Raw genomic sequence first — 26,013 nt, forward strand, 5'->3', positions numbered from 1 at the left:
CCATGTCTCAAATCTTAAGAACTCCGCAGCCTTGCCAGGGATCAAAGAGAGATGAGTTTCATCCAATGAGAACGCTCCTCTCCGCATGACAACACTTGGCGCGTTCCAATCAGCTCGCGCCGTTTTTCCTACTTTCCTGTCTGTCTGAATCACTGGCATAACAAAATGCGATTTATTAGTCCGCGCTCTCACATTGTCTCAAATGTTAACAAGGACGTGTTGTTTTTTTCCTCTTGAGCTGTTTATTTTCTGAGAATCGCAGACGGTGAGGCACTTCTAATCCATGAGTAGGGATTACTAAATTTAACTGAAGCCTTTGAAGTTACTGCACTAGATTTGGTCACAGACACACCATATTGCCCAGAGTTTTGCACAGCAGGTCTCAGCGGTAATGAGTTTATGAATCGGCGGCTCTCACAGGATGAGATTATCAGCAACATCTTCATTAATAATTGTCTCTAATAATGCAGAATATTGTCATTTGGAACACATTGTGTAAATATCACACACAAGCATCAGCGACAGAGACTCACTCAACGGACTTAATTCCTGAACTTCTGCTGCTATAACTGGAGAAACAAGTGCTGTCTACGTGATGAATTATTGAAATAAGCTGTGCCTAATCTAATGGAGATCAGGGTTGTTCGAGTGCTGGAAGGCAGATGTCAGTCAGAGCTGACACATGTGACAGCAGTGTGTGTCAGTGTCCAGAGGCGATGAGAAGGGCCCAAGGGAATAGCTGTCTTGGGTCATTAGTGAGGAGAGGGCTAGTGGGCAGGGTGGTCAGCCCTGTATCAGGCCAGACAAAGTGGGTCTGTGACGGATGACACGTGGGGCGGACAAACCCTCGAGTCCGGTAAGGATGAGGAACGCTGCACTGAGGCAAACTCGGCAATGCTTTGCATCATCAGACCCCGAGGAGAAAAGAAGCGGCTGTTGTTCAGCACAGCTCCCCCTATAGAGTATCAGTGCTAGGAGTGATGCAACTCCTGTACAGCTAGGGAGCTATTACAACACACAAATGCACATGCACTTAAAAAGAAAAAAAGAAAAACAAACTGAAAATAACAAAGCAAAAATGGTTTCAATTCTAAAAGCATGTTTTTCTGAAGCACATTATTCTATTAATCTGCCCACTTTAGTTACTGCTGCTAACTCAGACAATTTTTATACAACATCCGATGACTGATCTGAATGAACAGGAGAGTGTGATTTTCAGCAAATGTGTTCATACAGTGGATAAAATGGATTAGCTTTTATTCTTATGTGGGCTTGAATGAATCGAGCACTTCAAAGTATTTTTATCTGTCATGTTTCTTTGAAATAAATTGTTAAATTGCACAGAAACATACAGATGAGAATCAAGGTAAACACTTCTAACAGTCAAATGAAAAGAAACTAAAAGCAATTAAAAGCGAAAACATCTCTGTTCCTAACATTAGTACTGCGCTGTCACCACTGTGACTCTTCAGTTACGATCAACACTATGAAGTGCCATTAAATTAGTAACATTAATTCACCTCAGAATTGAAAAGAAATTTTTTTTTTAACAAATTTCATACAGACATTGCTAATAAATTTCACAAATAATTACAAAGAACTGGCAAGTAAGAAACTGAACTAAATGTGAAATTTTGAAGTAGAAAGACTGAAATAGTATTTTCCTGTCAAGCTTCATATATATATATATATATATATATATATATATATATATATATATATATATATATATATATATATATATATATATTCATATATATATATATATATATATATATATATATACAGTAACAGTGTGTAGGTGTTTCACTTTTTCTAATGCCATAGATAGTTTAATCCACTAATCCACAGCATGAACCTTTGAAGATTTATTTAAAGAAGAAAAAACACACATGCTCTCTGGGTACCGTGTTTAACTATTATAAGTGACCTGGCAGCAACATTTTACCATATTTTTGGACAACATCCATAAAACTGCATTAAAACAAGCCAAACGCGCAGATGCTCCATAGACTTACATGAGAAAAGAGAAGAAGCCTGTTTGAGAAAATGGCGGATGGCAACATTTACTACGGTAGGACTGACGGAAACGTTTTTTAAGGGCTTAGCGATGGGTCAGTAGATGGATAAGAAACACAATTCCCAAGTGCACAACAGGATTAAGTCTTTAAAGACAGCAAAACACATTCTATTGCTGCTTGGAGAACACTGAAGTGTGAACAAGGAAAAACTGCTCTGAAAACAGTGTGCATTGAAGTCTAAATGAAAATGGCTTTATAAATATTAATATTGTAATGAGTCATGTTTTACTTTCCAGATGAAAATATCTCGCTCTATAAGACGCTTAATTAAAATGATTGTTGGAATACTGTACATTAGCATGACAATGATAAGTGCTACAAAACCATCCGTCTTTATTCTGCATATAAAGCTACATACATTCAACAGAGACTGAAAGAGGAAAAGCACAGCTGTAATTAACATGAAGAAAAGACTAGGGATTTAACAGCAAACACTAATTCCTTATGACCTACTTATTCAAAAAGCATTTCCGGACTGCCTCCGGTTGTAGCGATACTACAACAAAACAGCAAGTTCAGATGCGTTGGCTTTCCAATCATACTATCCTTTCGTTCAAATTTCAAATTTAAAACTTATACAACAAAGCGTGAAAGGAGAAACCACGGCAGACGGACTAAACTTAGTCCAGACTAAACTCCTGTCCATTAGTAATGATGGAGTGGGCCTTTGAGACACAGGCCATTAGGCTGGAGGAGTGTGTGCGGAAAATGGGCACCATTTCTCACGCACTTCCTCTTCGACAGCACCAGTGACGATACTCAAAGCATGGGCAGGAGTGAGGGATGAGCGGAGGATGAGAGAGATGAGTGTGTCCCTGGAAAACTGAGGCTGCCGGACAACAGTGACGGGAGAGGGAGTGTTCCCTTGTCTCTAAGCCTGGATGTTGAAATGTAGGCCAGGGAAGAGAGGAAGGAAAATGAGGGGCCGCAGAGGTAATGGCTCTATGACTTTCCATAAATCATGAAATATGGCAGCATGGTGTCTAAAGCACACATATTTAGTTGGTGATGCTATAATGGTGAGTTTCATCTTGACAAACAAAAATAATGCAGTAAGAAGATACAAGCTCCAAAAATGTCAATTACTAAGCTGCCTGAGATATCCTGATAATTACAGTATCACAGATGCAAACTTTGATTGCAATCAGGATGCCACAAGTCAAACTTTACATATGGGTGTGTCTCCTGACATAATCAAAACTCGACGAATATAAATTAGCCCTATCATACATCTCAGACTCATCAGACAACAATAATTACATTTACCAGTTGAACAATGTCAGTTTGAATAGAAATACACTGGCAACTTGCTGTGGATTATTCTCGCGACACTAATGCTTAGTCAAGGTGAACGGTAATTTGATTATAATGAGTAATATTTAACTCGAGTCATTTCTCGGTAAGCTAAAAAGGATTTCGCTGTCTAATTCAGTCCTGTACATACGCGCGCTCACAAAATAACTACTAAATAATTGACGGAGATGTTTACGCTGTCGTGCAGTCCCAGACGCTTGCGTGAATAAAACCAGTTAAAACTGTTCTTCCCATTTTTAGGTCTGCATAAGTTATCTCAGCATAATTATTACGAAACCAAAAATGATGCCATACTGCATAGTGTCCGGATGCATCATTTTAAGGCTCGCGCGCGCATCCTTATCGGCAGACGCGTCTGCATTTATCACTAAACTTAAATGTCTCTCCTCAGGAAAAGAAGAAACGCCGCTGAAAGTCAAACTCTCTGTGTCAGTGAGACGTAAATGGATCTAATATTGACACAGTTAGAGTCTTCTGTCACACGAGAATCTCTTACCTTTCCTTTTATCCATACTGAAAGCACAGCGTCCTCTCTCTCTTTCTGTCACTCAGTCATTGTGCCGTAACAAGAGTTTCGCCGGGCAAGAGAGCTTTTTCCTCAACGGCGCGAATTTTGAATTCCTGTGTTGTTTTCGCGTCGTTGTGTTTGTCAGTCAGGCGGCGGAGCTGGAACAGAGCGCTGATGGTTCTACGGAGAGATGCGCCACAGCGAGCGGCTCAGAGACGCGGCGGGCGAGTGAGCGAGCGTTAGGTTGGTGAGGTGAGCTCATAGTGTGTAATAGTCACTGAGCTGATTTGAATCAGGGCTCCTCCTGCGCGCCCCTCACGTCAATTCTCCTCCCAAAAATGTATGCGCTCATGTTCTGCGCTCCGGTGTCTCGGCTGTGCCTCAGGAAACCAAAACTGATCACATCGGATACGCGGTGTTGTTTTATCGATATTTCATCACTGACACCGTTTCCAAAGATTGATATTCATTAATCAGGTGCTGAAAGATTCATATTTGACATTCCTGCTGCCTTCAAGCCAGAATAAGGTCTAATCATTAAATGCCTTGCTGAAACAGTCATTATTGGCAAGCCTCAGCGGGCAAAATGTAACGCAGAGAAGAGAATTTGCAATCCGGGTTATTCTAAAAACACCACTGGGTATATATTACATGTAGTACTTCATGTTCTGCTATATTTAAGACTATCTAAACTTTTCATATCTGTCACTTACCCTCAATCACCTGCATGCGTTTCTTTCTTCTGACCATACAATAAGATTATTTTGAAGGATGTTGAAAGTAAACCTAGCAGTTTTTGTGACCAGATTCACTGTATAGAAAGCAAACAGACTTTTCTTAAAATATCTTCTTTTATGTTCCACAGAAGACAAAAACGCACATAGTTTTGGAATGGTATAAGGATGGTATAATGATAAACTAGTTTGGGTGAACCCTAAAGAATAAACAGTTTTAGTGTTAGTCAGGGTAGCGCCTATTTAATTTTTGACAGAAATGAAAATGAAGCTGTTAAACTGTTGTTTAAAAACTACGATTGTTGAGCTAATGAAATGTCCTTGCAAAAAACAAAACAAACCAAAAAAAAAAAACACAAAATCTCTAAAGCAGTTTTGAAAGTTGTAAAAATTCGATGATCTAGGACCTTTTTACAGTGTGCGCCATTGAAAAAACTGCAAGTCTATCCCTCACAGCCTTGTTTTCATCAGTGTTAAATTCAATATGCTCTCTAACTTGACACTGAGGAACATGTGTGCATATTTAAAATATGCACCCATTCGCTCTTAATTGTGTGCTTAATATGCTGAAAATAACACTTGTTAATGTTTCTTGTCTCGTCACATTCAGTTATTACTTCGATGAATCATGTAAAAGATACCCTACAGTATATTTTCAAATACAAATTCAAAATGGTGAAATTTGACTAAAGTCAAGTAGCATGCAATATTACTGTTGATTGTCAGATATTAAATGATTAACTACTTGCAATTTACTTCACACTCTTTCACTGTTAAAACTGAAGTGTATCACTGAAAATTATGTTAGGGTTCTGTGAAATGTAAAGTCCGCCTTCTTTTATTTGAGCGGTCATCTCAGTCATTTTGAGATTGATGAGCACTGTTATACCATTTAGACCATGTTTTGTCTGCTCACACATATTAGCTTAATCTTTCTCGCACAGTTCGAAAACGAACAATAGTGGCGGTTGGAACAGGACTGGAAGAATAGGTTGGGTCAGTTGAGGTAATAAACTAAAGCTGATCAGATCATATTCTTATTAGCTATCATTATATAATATATGTTTTAAACTCAATTAAACAAATCAAGAATATAAAAAACCATTAGGTCTGTTTGCTGTCACACTATGACAATAGAATCAATTTCCCTGGAATGTTCCCAAGGATTTCCGGGATGTCACAGTGCCCTCGCTGTGGGCTTGTCAGCTTGTCACTGGATATTATGATAATACATTACATGCGAGTTAGACATTATCAAGGAGCACAAAACATTACCCATGCAGCACCTCTAGCACTGCCAGGTGGCGTCACTTTCCTCCAAGACCAATTTTAAGGCACACAATTCCTTTTAGAGACAACGGCTGTGAACACAAGAAGTGATCTCATTAGAGCTTAATTCAGAGACAAACTGTCTCGCCTAAAACTGACGTTCTTTTGGCGTGGGGATCTATTTGCTGTGTTGCGGTGCCGCGCCTCGACCGTTTCCAAAAACCTTCGCATTGTGCGGTGAGACACTACAAAGCAGCCGGCTCTTCCCACGCGCGGGCATCCGTCCTCATTACCCCAGCACGGGCCCTGCTGCCAGCACTCACAAAGAAGCCAACCGCCCAGAGACAACGCAAGTACTGCTGCTCCAGCACTCTGACAAACAAGGGAGAGAGAGATGGAGGAAGAGAAGAACAATGGAGGAGAGAGAGACGGTGCACTATAGATTTAAAAGAGCAAGAGAGGAGGCCAAGCTCAACTTTGTGTATGCAATTGCCATAAACCCACATAAAACTAGTGGAAGATGTGCCGGCACTGCTATGGCGTGAAGCTCCTCTAAGGAAGCCTTGGCTTGAATGGTTGGTGACATACATTTTGTGTTTTGTTTTGGAGGTATGCCCATCCTGTCAATCTTAACATAAGGGAAATTGAGAATGGTGGGCGAATACCTGCCAAAATGGTTGCAATATTGTCCTGTATACAGAACAACAAAGGCATTGTTCAGTTTTTATGGCAAAATGAAACTTACTCTGTCTTGCTATCAAGGGAAAAGGTACTGATGACAAACACACACACACACACACACACACACACACACACACACAGAGAGAGAAAGAGAGGTCAGAAATACTTAGTGCCCTTGGTGGTTCTGTTTCACTGAGACTCTACAAACTCCTGAGTCTCCATTAGGGGGAGAGAAAGTCAGTCTCAACTGATAGCTACACACAGAGACATCTTTATACACTCACAAAAACCTACACAGAGATGTCTAACTTAAATTAGCAAATTTGCACTGAATACTTTTCATACTGTTCATAAACAGCATCACAAACTAAACAAATAAACTGTCAGACCTTGGCCCAGGAGCAAGACAAATGTGTAACTTACCCACACAAACAAATTATGTTAAAAGGATCGACATCAGTTTAAAATGACATCACCTGCTATGAATGACATCACTGAATATCACCCTCATCTTTTATTGATGTCTAAATGCAATTCACATTTCTATTTAATGACAGCTGGAGGCTCCTCCATGCCAAAATGGTGTTCCTGCTGGACCTTTATAATGTCATTTCATATCGTCGACCTCTGTTATGGGCATAAGCACATGACAGATGAAGAGATACTAAAGTTACTAGCATATTTGTGTTATTCAGTCTAGTCTCTCTCTTCCATATTAACCTACCCAAATGCATAATATGTCCATGCAAACATCGGTGCAACTTTGCTTTGAGTTAATCAGACTTTGTCCCAAGAAAGAAAAAAAAATAATAAAATAAATAAATACAATAAAAAAGAAAAAGAAAACATGAACTCTAGTTTCAGTTGACCCTAAAGTTGCCTAAAAGCAACAATATTCGGAATTAGACAGCATGTATGTATGTATGTATGTATATATGCATGTATATATGTATTTATAATAATAATAATATTATATAATATAATAATATAATAATATTATTTAACATTTGTTAACACATATGAATAATATAAATGCATTTATTTAAAAAAAAAATGAAATCCATTTATTTTAATAAATAAATAAAATAAAACAAGAATTAAAAAAAGAAAAATAATATTCCAAATTCTACTGAGACCACAGAAACGAAGAAAAAAAACCCCTGACATGCATTTGTTCCATGAAAAGTGTTCATGCTGCATGCATGAGCAACAGAGTGTCACTGAACATTCAAAAACAGCCAATCAGCCTTGCACATTGACAGCCTTTGTTTCATCTGTTCATCAAAACTCAATCAAATTAGTTTTTTTCAAGCACGTCTTTGCATCTAAGCAACAGGGTTTCTTTTCAAATGTCGGTACCGTGTCTTACATGCTGCCCGCCACCAAGGGTGGTAGATGAGCAAAATTACTCCCCACTACACAAAGTAACAACATTTGGCTGGTGGGTTTTAATTCCACACCCTGCTTCAGTCTGTCCTTGATTTATGAACTGCAGAGCAAGTTTGTCCTCAACTTGTGCAGGAAAGTCACAGGCAGATCTAATGCGGCGTGGGCAGAATCTTCCTGAGCTCAAACGCAGAGAGTGGAACCAGAACATTAAGCACTCTAATGAGCCACTCAGGTGTTCTGAGCTGACCAGAATGCTGAGGAAGTTCAGCCTTCGTTCTGCCCACGACACACTCTCTCTAATAACCTGCTGTCTGTCCAAGCCTGAAACGTAGAAACCGAAGGTATGACAAACCATTTTTGACCTCAGTTAGCTCTAGGTAAAGTTTAACTAACTTAAGCCCAAAACACACTACACGATTTTAGCAATCGTATAAGATCACTGCATGTCACACTGTGCGACATGGATCTAATAAACTTGGCTAAGACGTTTGTGTATACTGTATGATGATGACACCTATTGACTCGTACGCTACGACGCACGTTACTATAAAAGAATAAAACGTCATCAGCATGCGCTAGTGATAAACAAAACGAGCACGATAAATCACATTTTAGCAGTTGTATTTTTTATTTGTGCTGAAAAAAAGGGGAAGCGGCGAAAGAGGAAGGGATAAGAGCTTGAGGTAAGCAGTGTAATGTTTTAGTGCCATGTCGTGTTGATTTCATGCCACATTTTTATTGGTTGGTCAGTAAACGTGGATCGTACCAGCAAACACACTGTGCGATGATCATGCTGTATGGTAGGCTATCTTTGATCGCAAGACTGTGACAACGGCCGTCTTTGAACCTCTCTCACTGTATGACACTGGACCACCAATTAGGAGCCACGATCACAGAAATCACGATGCCAATCTTTCATCTGGGACAGCCGGAAATCATGCAGGGTGTTTGGGGCTTTAAACTGTTTCATAATGATGCTGCATTGGCTATTCACAAATAGTCTCCCACAAAATGCCTGACATATATAGCACACAAAATGAAATCACCAGCTCAAATCTGACGGCTTTACACAACTTTCTGCAGTCATACAAAGTACAGTTCATAATGAGCACATTTGAGGAGAAAATAATCACAGGATTTCCTCAAATTTACAATTTTAGTGCATCCAGTAGTTTGGTGCTAATTTAAAAAAGATTTACACAGAAATCATTTTTTTGTGTTTTTAAAAGAGTCATCTGAATGGTGTATACTTAAATGAGATGATTATTACATTTTCATACACTCAGCTGTATGTATGGCATACACACGGTGGAAAGATTTGGTGATAGAATAAATCCGGAGTAGTGATGTCCCAGTTGCTTCTTTTTTTGTTGGACAGGTAAGGGAATTAGATGGCAGTGCAGTGAGTAGCGCCATAGTAGTATCGGTACTTAAAGTACATAAAGAACAGTTACGGTAATGCTTGCTAAAGAACTTTTGAAGTTATAATTATTTTCAGACTGATTACAAAGTTTTTGCATCCTTGTGCTAATTTCTTGTTACCTAATTTGTTGTGTTCTGGAACACAAAAGAAGATGTTTTGAAAAATGTTTCATTGTCCACACAATGAAAGTCAATGATGCCCAATGTAGTTTTGGACTGAGCTGATTATATGAAATTATATATCAAAACAGCATTCTTTTGAGTGCCACAGAAGAACGGAAGTCATTTAGGTTTGGAATGACTTGAACGTGAATAAATGACCAGACTGTAGGGTCATTCCATTTACAATAAATGGGTACAGTCTGGTCCACTTTGCTTAGGCAACTTGTCCAAACTATACAGCATCAGCAACCTGTGTAGTACAAATCTACGCTCAAAACTTCTTTGTTCATTTATACAAATAAGCTACATCTGATGATTTTATCTTTTGGCGCTTTAGCTTTGACGAGAAGATCATCACACTAATAAAGGTTGAGTCTGGCTGTCCTTCCCTTCTCTGCCTGCCATCTCTCCGCACACACTGCGTCTCTCCTCAGGGATGCCGAGGCTTCTCCTCATGCTTCTGATCCTGGCAGTGGGCCTATTGTGTGGCAGCATCCTCTCGTCTCCTCTCGTCTCGTATGAGTCTCGAACACATTCACATTCCAGGAGCAGTCTCTTGTCAAAATGGCATCAATGGCTATATGGCACAGAACGGCCTTTGAAAGCACCTCAGCCTCTATTACCTCTTATAATCGAAAGAGGCAGAGGAAAGAAAAAAGGGAGAGAGGGAAAGTCACTGTGGTGTCAGGGACTGGTTTGTTAAAAGTGTCTTTCCCCAAAGGTGCACCAGTCTCTGTTTAAATTCATGTTATCTGCCTCGAGTCTTTTCTTTTACTGTGAAGCGCATTCTTTTTGTTTCTTCCTTTCCAAGATTCGTTTGTTTCTGCTTGGCCCTTTTACGTGAAGTAATTTCTCCTTTTTGTCCTCCCCTGCCACGTCAAAGCTCCCATGCTGGGAACCACTCCCCTATAAAAAAAAATTGCACCAGAAAACCTCATTTTTTTCCTAAATGGAATCTTTCCACACTGCTGGGCGTCAGATAAACAGATCCAATTTGGCCTCTTGCTGGTCGTCCCATAATGAAGTCAAAATGCAATTATCAGTAATGTTTTAGAAAAGAGCAGATATAGAGGAACTGGGTGCTGCGCACATACAAAGCACACACACTCGTACACACGAGCTCTGGGATTCAGTAGTGAGACGCCTAGAACTGATGATATAAACAAATAGAGGGGAACACAATAGACCAATAGCTTGTGTTCCACGGGAGACATTTTCAAGCAACATCATATAGTTTTTCATTCAGAGCAGCAAGATTTGCCGTGTGTAACAGTTCTTTTGTGATGACAGTGAGCAGAAAGCAATTACGCCAGCGTTGTTTGAGTAAACCACGCGCCTGAACCGAATTTGCAAGCTGCCAGGTGCTGTAGACTTTTGCAAGCCTTTGTGCCATCCAAGCTAATAAAACGCTGTTATTATTCTCTATGCGCCCATTTTTATTTTATTTTTTTGCTGAATGCAAATAGATCTCTCATTCTTGTTTTTTTAATTTTTTTTTAAACAATTAAACTGCTTTGTGCTCGGGTCCAGAGCAGCAATGAAAGCTCAATAATTTTCCGAATTTGATGCACTTGGGAGAGCTTGAGGTGGTGAGTGCTTATGAATTTTATTATGTGCAACAAAGCGAGCATTGTGCAGAAAACCTTGAATTTGCGGGGCATTATTTATTCACACTCATATAGTTCCAAACCTTTATGAACACAAATATGACATTAATATTAAAAAAATTTTTATGTGAAAACAATGTGATATTTTTGTCCATAAAGTGATTCAGTGGGGTCCAATGTTGACTTTCATTTTTGGACAGAAACAATTCAAGTATTATGTATTGAAAAAATTAATTGGAAAGACATACCTTACATACGTAAGACAAAGTTACGTCGTCCGCCATTTTAGAGAGTATCACAATGCATACGCACACTTTCGCCTAAGCTAAACAACCCTTATTACGCAGCTTTTGTTCATGCGCGCGATTTCCCCCCAAACGTAAAAAAACGCTGATTACGTCAAATATGTTCTTGGGTACTCTCCAAAATGGCGGAAGACGTAACTCGGGGGAGAAGAATGCTTGAGTAAATTGTAAATCTGTATGTATTTTTGACATAGTAAACTTGCTAGGTAGCTCACCTGGTACATGAGTGCTCTGGTTACAGTCCCGTGAAACACAAGTCCCAAAAAGGAGCTTAAAGACTTGTAGAAACAAGCTAAAAAGGCAGAGTTGCTTCAGCAAATCTGTTCTATTTCTAGAGCATTTTTAGCACCACTCACCAAAAAATTTATTTCTGCACTGCTGTGATACAATAAATGTAATAAAATTTTGTCAGATTCACGTCTGTTTTGAATAAAACCGAACAGGGTTCTAACGGACATTTCACTTTCGAATCATCCCAGAACATGCAAGAAGCAACATAGTGTTTCCAATGAGCTTAGGATAAAATGTCTTCTTTAATGTTCTGCAGAAGAAACTACAGGTAAATCACCCAGGTTTGGAATGACATGATCCCTCTAATATAGATCACTCAAGAGATATCAGCCAATATAACTGCTATCCCTAGCTTTTAAAAAGTATTAAAAAAGAATTACCAGTGTAAAGTTTTTTGAAAACTACGCTCAGGTAATAACCTACATCTTTCAACTACATCTTCAAAACCTTATGTGCACACTCAGACGTCATTACAGGAGCAGTTCTGTTACATTTTGAAGCTCTAATTGAAGGTGCCGTACATTCCCACTCCGTTCGTCCTCAGGGAGTGTGTCAGAGAACATTGAGTCAAAGAGCCACTTTCCATTTCTTCTATGTTGTACGCCCCTGGAGCCCTCACTCCCAGTCCAGATTTCTGCTCATAAAGTGGATGTCCCCGCTCATTAAATTTCACTTAGCTGTGGAACACAAGCCTGGATGCCGGCACCAAGCCGTGCCGTCCCCTCTGAAAAAGGAGGGGACGGAGAAGGACCAGCGGGACTGTGCTTCCCTGAGCACACTGGCAGTTTTCCTCTACGTCTCCTGACTTATTAAACGAGAAAGAGAGAAATACTGAATGAGACTGAATGCTGGACAAAGAAACAGGCCAACAAAAAAAGCCCCAGAGATGGAAGCGTGTACAGGAGAGCAACTGTGCATGTGTGTGTGTGAGCGACCCGCTGAGAATTCAGTACCGTAGGTGTGTGTAGTGCCTGCTAGGCTGTGGAGGAGATTATAGAACAGGTGGTGCACTCTGTAGAAGAGGACACAATGGAGACCAGATACTGTAAAGTTAAACACACACCATAAAAGATCGTTCTCAGAGGGCTAGCCGATGGCAAGAGAGGCAGTGGGAAAAAAAACCCATCTTGAACCTCACCTGGATCTGCTCGTTGGATACAGGCATCAGTTTGCACTATGAATTGCAGTAGTCAATAATCATACAAAAAAAAAAAGATGTAGGCCTATTTCCAGCCTGTCTTTTCGAGGGCATAATTATTGGAAAGTTTTCTGGAGTAAATTTTAATAGAAAGGAGACATTCTGAATAATCCATTGTACTTGAAATGAACCAAAAAGGGATATGAGAACAAACACCATTTTTAAATAAAGTGTATTATCTCAATTCATCTGGCCTGACAAGCTGCTTTGGGACAAAAGGTTAGTCAATGTATGTGCCTTAAAAGTAGGTTTACTCATTTAGCTTCTATCTTTTTTGTAGTAGGCTACTTACACTTCCATCCATCAATCTGTTCTCAAAACTGCCTTTTCTTTTGTTTGTCCAATTTACCTATGATGTGGAAGAAATCCACACTAACACGGGGAGTACATGCACTTTCAGAAAAAAAAAAAAGTTACAAAGCTGCCACTGGGGTATTAACTTTTCAGTAGGTACACTTTTGTACTCTTTAGGTACTAATATTTACCTTTAAAGAACCAATATGGACCTCTTAGGTGCAAAGGTACAGCCCCAGAAAAAGCTTTTGTACCTTTTTTCTGAGAGTGTGCAAGCTCCATAATTAAAGGCCTCCTGGCTCAGCCAGGACTCAAACCCAGCATCTTCTTGCTGTGAGGTGACAATGCTACCCATCAAGCCACCACTGCCACCCCAGTACTTATACTTATCAATAGTGCAATAAAATGTGTGACATTTTTCATGCATCATTGATGATACTAGTCCTCTCTGACACTATGATCTATTGTTTTTGGTGATGCTAATTCTCTGAACACACTGATCACTTGTTCATGAAGCAAGTTATGATAAACGAGTCATAACTTACTAAAGCTTAATTAAAATGCATTCCTGACACTACAGAGAAACAGCAGATGTTAGCATAAGCTGACATGAGTTGAATGTCAAATCATAAATTCCTTTTCATGTCACAATTTAGATTATAATACATTTTGAGAATCACAAAATCTCAGTCTAAAAGCAACACCAAATTCTGCACACAGGCTATGATAAACCTAGACAAAAGTAGGGACTACTTTATATTATTTGTATCATGGTTTTTACAAAAAAATATTAAGCAGCACAACTGTTTTTCAACTGTGATCATAAGAAGATTTATTTTTGAGCAACAAGTCAGCGTATTAGAATGATTTCTGAAGGATTAATTCTGAAGACTTCACTTATGGCTGCTGAAAATTAATCTTTTCCATCACAGGAATAAATTTAATTTAAAAAAAAGAAAAAGTATATATACATATATATATATAAAAAATGGAAAACAGTTATTTTAAATTGTAATCATTTAAATTAAATTTCACAGTTTTAATGTTTTACTTTATTTTGGGCCAAATAAAAATAGACTCAAAGGATAACATACTTTATTAAAAAATAAATAAATAAATTACAGACCCCAACCTTTTGAACAGTAGCGTATATTTCGTCATTTAGTTTACCTAAAGACCATAATTACCATGAATTTTCATATTATTACATTGTTCATATTATTTATTTTGCTTATTCCTTTTATCTATTCACTTATATTTTCAAGCATATCTGTTTTTTTTCATATATTCTTTATGCTTCTGTATTTCCTTCTGCAAAATAAATAAATAAATAAATAAATAAATCTAAATCAACTAGTATTGTATGGTATGCAATAAAACTCTAATCATATCATTTTAAGTGTCTTTGTTTTTGAGATTTGTAAAAGATACAATTATCTTTATTAAACATACCATGTATTTAAAAAGAGTGCTAAATTACAGTTACCAATCCAAAACATTCCTCATCAGCAACATCTACTTTAACCAGCAGGAGAGGCAGCATCTAAGGGTAAAACTGTCTCTGTGTGAAAAAAAAAAGGCTGTAGGTCATTAGTCGGATGTAATCTAATGCCTCCTATTGAGACTCTGCACTCAATTAGACCATTAATTGGACAGAGAGTCACCTCACCTTTCCAAGTTAAAAAGAAAAATAACTAACAAACAAACAAAAAAATGCTGATAGCATTCCTTTGACTTCACCCTAATTAATTACCATGGCACCTGGGGAACATGAGAACAACATTACAGACCTGCAGTCATATCTTCCTCCTTGTTAAGGTTACGCTTTAGTGAATATGAAGCCATATGTCATGCAGTGATACTTTCTATGAGACAAACTTGGAATAACATGCATTTTGAGAAGTGCTGCACAAATAAAATTGAAAAATGTTTCCTTATGATGCAAATTAGAGGTGCTTGTGAAGATCTACCTGCCTGCAGAGTTTAGTTATATCCCTCTGGCAGAGCATGTCTTTCCAATTCATTCTCCATGCACAGGGAACTGTGGGATTGGCAACGTGAGAGCATCAAAAAGTTGTGAAATGCTAAAACTTTATGCAAATGAGAGGCAAATAACCCTGAACAACAGCCAATATCTGTGAAACGAAGGCAAGCCAAGGTTGTAACATTGCTGTCAACAATGCTGGGAGTTTTGCTGTTTATATACATATCAGTATATTGGGTTGGATGGTTGGTGTTTTAATGCAATTCCAGCTTCCTTGGATATTTTCATGGTGAGTAACAAGTTTAAAAAAAAAAAAGAAGCTATTTAAAAACCTATAAATCATATACTCTAAAATGGATTCAGGGTTGACTCTGTTAAAAATTTCTTTGAAAGTGTTGCTAAGTAATATAATTTCCCAAGAGAAACCAGCACAATTTAATAAAATATGTTTAAGAGATACTGGGCTCTCGCATAAGAAGCATTGCAAACCTGTGTGTGATTCTGGAATGTCCTGTTCGGCATCGTGTACATATTGTATGATCCGATTCCAGTTATTATTGCAAATAAAGATATGACTTCACAGTAGGGTTAATTTCATACATTTATCCCATTCAATTTACAATTTTTACAAAGACATAAGAGACTATGGTTGTTTAGGGATATACCAGTGCTGTACCCAGTGCAAATAGATTCCAGTTCCAACGAATTCAAATAAAGACATGAATTTTAATCTGTTATTATTAGGACGTCTTTCTAGTAAGTAGTCTTTATATGGTCTAATGCTAAAATGATAGCATTAGCTTCGGCAGTCAACACTGAACTCTTACTAGAAATTTCCACTTTTATGATGATTAATGATTAATACAGCTGACACGTGTTCTCCAGACTTTGATTCAGCTGTATAAATGCCCTGATATCCAAGATTTGTTGTAACAATAGCAAGATATTCATGTATTAAATATAGAATTTCCCCAAACTTTAATCATGTGTGTGTGGACTTTTTAACCTTGCTTTTAAAGTTCAGACACACCTCCAAATCAGCAGAGTGAATTTCATCTGCACTGTGAACTCATTCGGCAACACACCTGACTGTAATTTTCAAATGAACCCGAGGACCTCGATAAGCCCCCGACCTTGACATCAGGTGTGTTTGATCGAGTTGCAACAAAACTCTGCAGGAAATTAGATCTCCAAGAGTGAGATTGAGCATCCAAGGTAAATGGAAAATCACAGGCCTGCTTCAGTAATGGATGGTAATGTAGTCACAAGCTACGCAGTGTCACAGTGATCCTAATTCTGTTGGTACACACCCTGAGAACTACAGAGGCCCGGCTCAGATCTGTGAAACAATCAGGAGAAGCACAGTGAAGAGAATCTGATTAGCCCCACTCGAGAGTCCAGTCCAGCTCCACCATTATCCCATTACTGCAGTGTGTCCTCTCTCTGCTGCAATTAAGACAAACCTTCAGAGACATAAGAGCTCCATCTCTTTACGGCAAATGCCATCCATCAAACATTTAGCTTCATATCAAGGGAGAGAGTGGTCGAGGCTCTTTATCGGTATGTCCGTTCGCTCTAGAGCTGGTATGAAATCACGGCGGCGAAGCTCTGGGCATCTCTGCGGCAAGTCAGCCAGGATGATGCATCCTACGGGGCTCTGTGGGGGTCGAGAGGCTGGACTGATGAGATAGGATCTGATGTGTCCTTGCCAGCTGTGGAAGTTTAATTAAAACCTGCAGACACGCCACCGTGGGAAGTGCGAGTGTGAGATGAGAGACAAAGCCAGAGTGTGAGAGATTTGTTGTCCAAAACAAGCAGATCAAGATGAGGTAGGCCCTGTGCTTGGCGAGGGACGTCATGGATATTGCAAGAAACAGGGCATGAAGCGATGGTGATTTAAAGTACTTCTAGCTAGTGGATGAGTGGGGATGTAAATGAAGGTTGTGAAGGGTCTTGTTAGCGGGTAACAAGCCATGGCACTGATGTCACTCCTCAGAATGAGATAAGAGGCAGAGAGGAGACAGGTAGAGGCTCTCCAATTCAAGCGTGATTTATGGCAGCTGGATCCGACTGCAAGATTCAATGGTTTACTCCATCTGCATGCACTAAAGCTCAGCAAAACACTACAGGTGATCTGCTCAGTTCAGAGAGACGCTTTTTAAAAAGTGTAGTCAGCACTAAGATTTGGTTTTAGTGTTTTGATAATCTGCTTCAATTAGTTTTGTTTCCAACCTACAGCTTGATATTTTTGGGAAGAGGGTGACATTTGCCTCTCTTTTTAGTCAAAAAAGAGGAATGGGCGGGAAAAGGTTCAGGAGCTGCACAGCCAGACTTGAACCAGGGTTATTACAGTTAACAAAGGGGCAACTCAATTTTCAACTAAAGACAGATTTTTTTTTTTTTATTTAATGCATTTTGGCCTTTCATTTACACATCAACAGCATTTTGGGTGGCCTGAAAAAGCAAACTTTTGAAAACGGGTTTCAAAGTGCAAGTATTTGAAAACGATACCATTATCATCTCTGTGTAAACTACAAAAATTTGAAATTGTGAAATGGGTATGTGTATTACTTGTTCAGTCTGAAAGTGTGTGTACAGGCACGTAAATCTTTCTTTACAAAGTGACATTGCCAACTACTGGTCTGGCATGCACAGTACAGCTTTTTTAGTCATTTTCATGGATCTGTGTGAACAGGAATTGTTTTGACAATGCTGTCATGTTAATTTTTCAAAATCACAAAGAAAAAAAAAATAAATATATTTTTGGGTGTTTTAAGCCTTTAATGTTGTGGAGATATGTCGAGAATCGAACTTGGGTTGCAGGAAACAGTTGTGCTACATGTCGGCGCACTAACCACAAGGATATCAGTGCTGACAAATTCTTTAAAAAATGTTTAGTACACTGATGTCACTGTGTAAACGTACCCTGTGCCACTGTGCAAAACTAGAGAAAAAGTCATAAAAAAATATTGTTACTTGAAATACCCTAGTGAAAAAGAAATATACTTAAATGTATTTGAAATACATTTATTTCATGCTATGCACATTTTAGACTTAATATTAAGAAAAGTGCATAGTGCACAAGTAATATGCCAAGTAAAGTTTAATTAAATTTTTATATCAGTAAGTCTCGAGTTATCTGTCAGTAAATACAGTATGTTAATAGATTTGAACTTCACTTAGTATGAAATAAATGTATTTTAAATATATAATTTTTTTACTAGGGTAGAACAAACATACTGAATAAAATAAAATAAAATATTAAATGAAAAGTTTTATTTCAGCTAGTTTCCATTTCATTTAAAAAAAATAATTCAGTTGAACTTGATGTACTTTGAAATAAAAAAGTCAAAAAATGACAAACACAAAACAAAATAATTAAAACTTTAACTAAAATGAAAATGAAAAACTAATTCAAAATATTTACAAAAAAACTATAACAGTATCTCAACGATACTGAAATAACACTCACTTGAACCCGTATAATCCACATAAGAACCAAAGCTCAATGTATCATGAGCATGTGTGCAAGCTGTTGCACCAAGGCTGACTTCAATATTGATATTAAGAAATAAACCTACAAAACAGCAATTTCCAAAGTCATTGGTTAACTTTAAACCAGGTACTAATCTGGAAATAAATAGTTCCTGTGACTTTCTAACACCTACTTATGACTAAAATCCTTCCCTACCTGGAAATAATTCTCAGTTGTTGTTGTCGCACTCAAGAAGATTGTGACAGGAGGGAAACTTGGGAATATGATGAGATATTTCGCACAAACAAAACATATTTACCTGTGTTGTTGTCACTGTCATTCTCATGCAGTGACACCTTCCTACTTCCTTTCAGGATGGATGAGGGGAGAGAAGAATGGCAGAGATTGTGTTTAGGAGGCAAAGGCAAATGGTGGATTTGGAAAACAGCAGGAAACAAAAACGCGACATTCAAAAAGATGAAGGAGCCAGACAAAAGTAGCTTGTGAGACAAACACTGAAGAACTTGTGGAGGTAAAACAATGTGCAAAGAGGAAAGCAGACAAGAAAACAAGCTAGACAATATGCTGTAGAGCGCATACTCTTGCTTACTCGTGAAAGGCAAAAGCAAACGTCTAGAAATAAATACCTGCTCTAATGAGAGAGGTGACCTATCGATTGTCTGGAAGGGAGGTGAGAGGGCTGACAGAGAGCTGGGAAGAGGATGATAGAGGCTTCTGTGAGACAGATTGAGGAAAGAGACTGTGGAACCATAACAAAGGCCTGATCCTGTCCAAATGAGAGCAGTCAGAAATAATCCCAAAGAGAGCGCCTCTGATTTATGATCTGACAATATCCGCCTGGAACACTTCTCTCTCAAACACCGTGCCCCAGTCACCATTTACAGGCAACCTAGACAGAAAAAGACACACTACAGAGAGGAAACGAGAGGACAGCTAGTGCACATTAATTACCTGCAACAGCAGGTAAATGGAAAGTGGGGAGAAAGCTTAAATACTACATTCCAAGTGAACATTTTCGCTAACACTGACCAGGCTCATTTCTCAGATATACAAAGCTAATTGCTGGCCTTTCCTTTTATTTCACTTGTCTAGAACAGTGGTTTTCAAACCCTCGGGTGGGTCGCCAGGATGATAAGGATAAGGAAAACATATGTAGGTAACCAAGTTCAAGACTCAGGAAAGAAGCAACTAAATAAATATAAAGTAAAAGTAACATAAAGTAAAGTAAACGAAAGTAACTGGCAGCCGCCTCAGGTCAGAATCAAATGTGTATTTGTGTTTGCGCTCTGTTTTTGCAGCGTTGTACATTGTAGCAAATCAGAGACATATCTGTTGATTTCTATAATCCAATGGCCAATCAGAGGAGTTTTAGTGAGTCAGAATCCACTCACCGCTCAGAACGCAAGTGTTCTTGTTCAGTCCAGAGCTCTGGAAGCTCATGACGCGAATCCTCTGATTATAATGAACAAAGTGTAGGTGATGTAAATAAGAGATTAATTGTGTAGTGTTGACAGATTCATTGATTATAGCGGAATTAGATATCACGATAAACTGAAATGAGTTACAGCTTTTTAAGGAAGCGCACTTTTCGCGCTTTCTTTGCTGTATATAGCCTATTCTCCATTCAGAATTTGAAAAAGAGTTTGGTTTTTCATGCTGCTAAGAGGACCAATGTGGCGTACTTGTAACAAACTTTTGGAAGTGACATCCGCATATTCTCTCGAAATCGCAATGACATTGTGATAATCATAACCATGGACTGGACTAAATATGATATGTCAGAATAGATGTGCATGAAGGCAAAGCACCCTCACTAATTTCAGAAGCACCGACAGTGATTTGATTTTGGAACAGAGCATCCTTCCGGAGCTCTACGGTGGGACTGTAGCGCAGTTGTCTTTCTTTCTTTCTATATATATATATATATATATGGGTCGCGTCAATTTAAAAAGAAAAAAATAGGGTCGCTCTTAAAAAAAGTTTGAAAACCACTGGTCTAGACCATGCAACTTCACGTAACTGAGGTGAGCAGAGGACAGGTGTTGATCATGTTGGTAGCTGATCACTCCAGGTGTGAAAGTCTAATCTTGTAACACTGAGTTTAGTTATTTACACGAGTAACACCTGCTTTTGCTAACCACATTACATCTATATAGTTGGTACGTTTTAACTTAAAAACTTAAGTTCCGTTGCTGCTCTAAAATTTTAAAAGAACAAATAATTTCAACTCACTTTATTGTACTTTTAAGTTGATTTAAGAGTAGTGAAGGTCTGTTGATGGCAATAAATAAATAAATACATGATGAAAGCAAAAACATGACAAAAAGAAAAAACATTACAAAAAATCTAAAAGACAAAAAAATCTGACTTAAATAGCAAAATAATTTGATATTAAGATAAAAAAGATAAGTAAAAAAGGTAACAACTTATAATAAGGGTTCCATTTGTTAACATTAAAAATATGAAAGAATATTTTAACATTAAAATATTAAAGAATATTTTAAAGAATATCTTACTCTTAGCTAATATCAAAATTAAAAGCTGTATCTGTTAATATGAATGAACCTGAGCTAACATGAACTAACAATGCCAAGTTATATTTTTATTACCTACACTGTAAAAGAAAGAAGTAAAGGTTTACTGTCAGGGAACACAGACTCAGACAGATGGTGAGATACAAAGACCCTCAACGGGTGTGTTTATTGACAATCATCAAAGTTCAGCAAGATGAAATGGACGAAATTGCTGAGATCGTTGGAGATGAAGTAGAATCCTTGGAAGGAGAGAATCACACTTGGTGAGTAGAGTAGCGTTAACATCTGTGATCCACGAGGGAGACCAGACAATGAGTGAGTGTGTGCTTATGTGCGTGCTGATAATTACGTGACAGGTGTGGCTGATTAGTATTTGGGTGATTGGGAGCGTTGAGTGGTGGAGGAGCCTGGTGTAGCCGTGACAGTACCTCCCCCTCCCAGAAGGCGCGTCCCGCACCGTAACAGTACCACAGGGGAGGGGGGGTGGGCACCCTGGAGGCTGGTGCAGGACAGGGACACTAGGGAGGCCTCCAGTGCGGGTCTGGGGACTCCGGTGGCCATGGTGGGACAGGAGACTCGGGGAGCCATGGTGGGACAAGAGACTCGGAGAGCCATGAGGGAATCAGCCTTTCAGGAGGCCATGACTGATGAGCCATCGTGGCCTTGACCAAAGTCCCGAGCATGGCCAGTATGGCTACCAGGACCTGGCGGCGTGCTTACTTTCCCCGCGGACTTGACTTGGCTGGCATGTTTGGACTGGATTCTGGAGCTGGCGCCGCCTCCCTTTCACCTACTTGATATGATGATACTGCAATCCATAAGGCAAAAGTCAAGTATTGCGCCAATGACCAGCTGGGATCTCCTAGTGGCATCACAATCTGGATTTCCTCATCCAGCCCAACCCTGAATCCCTCCATTAACGTGGGATCGCTGCAGAAGGCTTGGTGACAGGTGTCCACAAACTCCTCCACATAATCCTCCACACACCTGCCATTCTGGAAAATAAACACAGTACAACCTCCAGAAAGTTCATCCTCCTTCCTGGGGCACACATTAATGGAGGCTAACTTCAGCCTCATCTTCGGTATGGGTCTGGTCTTCTGTCAGGGAACACAGACTCAGACAGATGGTGAGAAACAAAGACCCTCAACGGGTGTGTTTATTGACAATCATCAAAGTTCAGCAAGAAGAAATGGACGTCAGGAGACAGATGAGACCCTGAATTGAATGCTGTCTTGATTACCAGACTTGAGAAGCACACACAGCACGGAGAGGTGAGAGTCAGGGTTCCAGAGCTGGGGAACAGGTGAGTAATGGAGAATGTTCTAGGAGATCGTTGGAGATGAAGTAGAATCCTTGGAAGGAGAGAATCACACTTGGTGAGTAGAGTAGCGTTAACATCTGTGATCCACGAGGGAGACCAGACAATGAGTGAGTGCTGGGTGGGTGCTGATAATTACGTGACAGGTGTGGCTGATTAGTATTCGGGTGATTGGGAGCGTTGAGTGGTGGAGGAGCTTGGTGTAGCCGTGACAGTTACCCAAAAATATGCATAAAATCAAAAAGATATTTTAAATATAAAATATTGAAAAGTATAATAAACAAATGTAAAAATAGTATCAAAATATTAGTATTAAAAATATTTTATGAATCTGATTTTAAAAAACTGAAACAGATGAAAACAGATAAACTGTTAAAAATCAGTTTGAAAAGGCTGAAAAAAAAAATATTGTGAGGAGACAATTAACTCCTGCACTGTCACAACACTTTGCAGCATGTAACAAGCTTGGCATTTTCATCTTTCTATATCATAATATTGTATTTGCAGAGAGCTATATGATTCATTTTCTAGCTGAACTAGTGGCTGAAGCGGTTTCAGAAATGCTCACTGGATTTTTCATTGGGAGACACTGTATTTGACTACAAAATCTACAAAAGTTAATGTATCTCATTTCAAAAGTATTGTTCTGTATATCAAAGGACAGATTTCCTTTTTTTTATCATCTTATAAACCTGGAGCTTTTAAAGCTATTGAAGCTTTTACCACATACAACATGACAGCCACTTGAAAAATCATCCCTACATGGCCGACACATGAAAAGCCAATGGGACCGCTTCCAAATAACAAGCAGCACAGCTATTTCTGCAGTAGTGTATGTGCCAACAACACCGCCATAGCACCGTCAAAGAGTGAAATAATTCATTTGCTGAGGTTTAAGTGGGGCTTTACCACAGGGATCCCTCACTCACTCGTGTTTCTTGTTCCTGGGCAGCTGACATGGGTGAAGCTGAATGATCTGACAGCACCGTGTGCTGTCTGCTAAATTTAATCATCTCTGTGTTTGGACTCATCAAATATGAATTTAAAGTTTTTACTTTTCAGAAGAGCGAAAAAAGATGGTGCTACATCTTTGACAAACACGGCAATTTTACTGCAGTGTAATGAAAGTAAACAAGAAAACATATACATAGCAGAGGGGGAAATAAAATAAAAAAATCCAAAAGAAAATCTGATAAAAACAGAAAAAAACAAAAATACAATAAAAAAATACTAAAAGATTTTGAAAAACTCAGATTCTGATCAAATCAGATAAAAAGAGATTATTCTGATGAGTAATCTCTCACACAGCTTTTTCCGTAATTTAACAGCATTTTTCCATTTAGAGGTCATGTGTGAATAAGTTGTTGAAATGCTGGCAAATCAACAATTTTACTGCAGTGTTACAAAAGTGGTGCATATGCCTAATATAATGTCTGAATATACTTATTTTTGGCCTTTATTGAAGGTGAAAAGATATTATTATACGAAAGCAACAATTTAATGCATATACAATGAAGCAAATTATACACAGAGCTATATCAAAGTAGGTCAAGTAAAACTAAATTGCCTCTACAGACTTGTGTGTACGAGACAAGACTTGACTACACACGTAATTTAACACAGGCTTTATGACGTGCCTATATTTCTAATGTGGTGAACAGCCTCAGTAATAGTAGTTCACCTTCATATCTGTGTTTAGCATCTTCGATTAAGCCGTATGCTAGCTGACTGCGTAGCACTGCAGCCCAATGCTTCCCTCATGAGTTTCCGTGAACTACTTGATGCTTAAAGCCCAAGATCAAAGAGAGTGAGATTATTTGATGGTGTTACCACTGCGACAGTGCTGCCCGCTCTAGGTCTATTTGAAGGGAACGGGGTGGCTTACCGAGCAGTGTGGGAATTATCAATTGGTCCTTGAGGAGTTTTGAAGAAAAACCAGCATGTCTGAGGATGGCTATTGGGGAGTTTGAGCTCTCAAAACTAGAGTAGTGAACATTTTCAAGATGGCCTTTGATGACTAATATTGATTTGTTAAATTACTTTTTAATGATTATCTTTTTTTATGCCATTATCATGAATTTTTTATGTTTTGTTCTACTTCCTAATATATAATTCCTTTGTGAATTGAATTACTTGTTACAAATAATCTATTAAATATCTAACATATATTTACATTTCATTTAACTATATACATTGTATGTTAATATAATTAAATAATATATTAAAAATGGTTACACTTTATTTTAAGGTGTCCTTGTTACAGTGTAATTATACATTTAAGTACTGAGTAATACTTATTATATGGTCAGGGTTAAGGATTAGGGTTTGGTTTAGGGTTACTTGCATGTATGTAATTGCATGCATTATGCATAATTCATAATAGTAAGTATGTAATGTGTAACAAGGACACCTTAAAATAAAGTGTTACCTTAAAAATGATTTGTGTTTAAAGGCAATGTTTTAATAATACTTAATGCTTTTTATGTTTGCTAACCACACTGGTGACCTTTTTGTGTTTCAAGTACATTCTTCAACCTTTTAAATAAATGCAAATTAGAAAAGCCTTCTACAGAAATTCATTTTACTCGCAGATTTTCACAAATGTTGCTTGCAAAATGAGAAGAAAGCTATCAATGAATAAGAACGAAGGCCAAATACGATATTTGAAAGCAGTCATTAATGAATACTCCTAAAATACGTAGTGGATCCATGCATTTTGACCATTTTTAGGGTAAAGTCTGTGACCTCACATTCAAGTTAATCATTGAAGGTCCCAATGTGATGGCCAAGGGTTCTATCTTGTAATATCTGGCACCCATTTACTCACCCTGACGGCTGCACCTACATTCAAAGCCGTATCATTCCTTTCAGTTCACTGACCTCCTCGCGCTCCTATTCTTTCCCCTCTTCTATCCCACTGCCTCATCACAGACAGGCATTGTGAGGACGTGCCCGGCAATTAAAGCCAGCCTGGCGCCGGGGCTAATGAGATTCCAGAGCCACACTCTCTCTCTCCCTAACACCTCGCCAAGGTTATCGGCTAGCAAGCTCGCCCCACACACTGCTCCCAGCGGACCCCGGCAGAGAAGCTCTCTACTGAGGCAGAGCTACAGAAAAAGCCAAGATAATGTTAACTCCTGAAATTCATTTGCTCTGCGAGGGAAAGCGAGAGAGAAAGGAAGAGGAAAAGGAAGGGAACAAGAGAGAGCGAAAGCGAGAGACCGAGCTGCCTCATTAGTGTTTCAGTCACAGCATCACTTTCTGCTCACGCCAGGCTTACATACTGAGGAGAAAAGCTGCAGTGGAAAATCACCTCACCTCTGACAAGTGCTGTTCACCAGGCAGACATAGAACAATAACGGTGTCTTACAGCGAGGCCTCCACCTCGCTCTCACTCTCTCTCTCTCTCTCACCTACTTCTCT

At 38.7% G+C, this 26,013-nt stretch overlaps 1 protein-coding gene across 9 annotated transcripts in view; it reads right to left on the reverse strand.

Moving 5' to 3' along the window:
• The window catches only part of tenm2b (teneurin transmembrane protein 2b), a 191,887-nt gene that overhangs the window by 89,657 nt on the left and 76,217 nt on the right, over window positions 1-26,013 (reverse strand). The window contains exon 1 of one of the 9 annotated variants that reach the window (XM_058759080.1): window positions 3,892-4,197. The exons of 7 other annotated variants lie outside the window; for them this stretch is intronic. In XM_058759080.1, the coding sequence (XP_058615063.1) occupies window positions 3,892-3,907 (16 nt within the window). In that variant the 5' untranslated portion in view covers window positions 3,908-4,197. Of the gene's footprint in view, window positions 1-3,891; window positions 4,198-26,013 lie in introns of those variants that run through there. One more of the 9 variants, XM_058759083.1, reaches the window with a different exon arrangement.

This window comes from Onychostoma macrolepis, chromosome 21 (assembly GCF_012432095.1).
Source record: "Onychostoma macrolepis isolate SWU-2019 chromosome 21, ASM1243209v1, whole genome shotgun sequence".
NCBI lineage: Eukaryota > Metazoa > Chordata > Actinopteri > Cypriniformes > Cyprinidae > Onychostoma > Onychostoma macrolepis.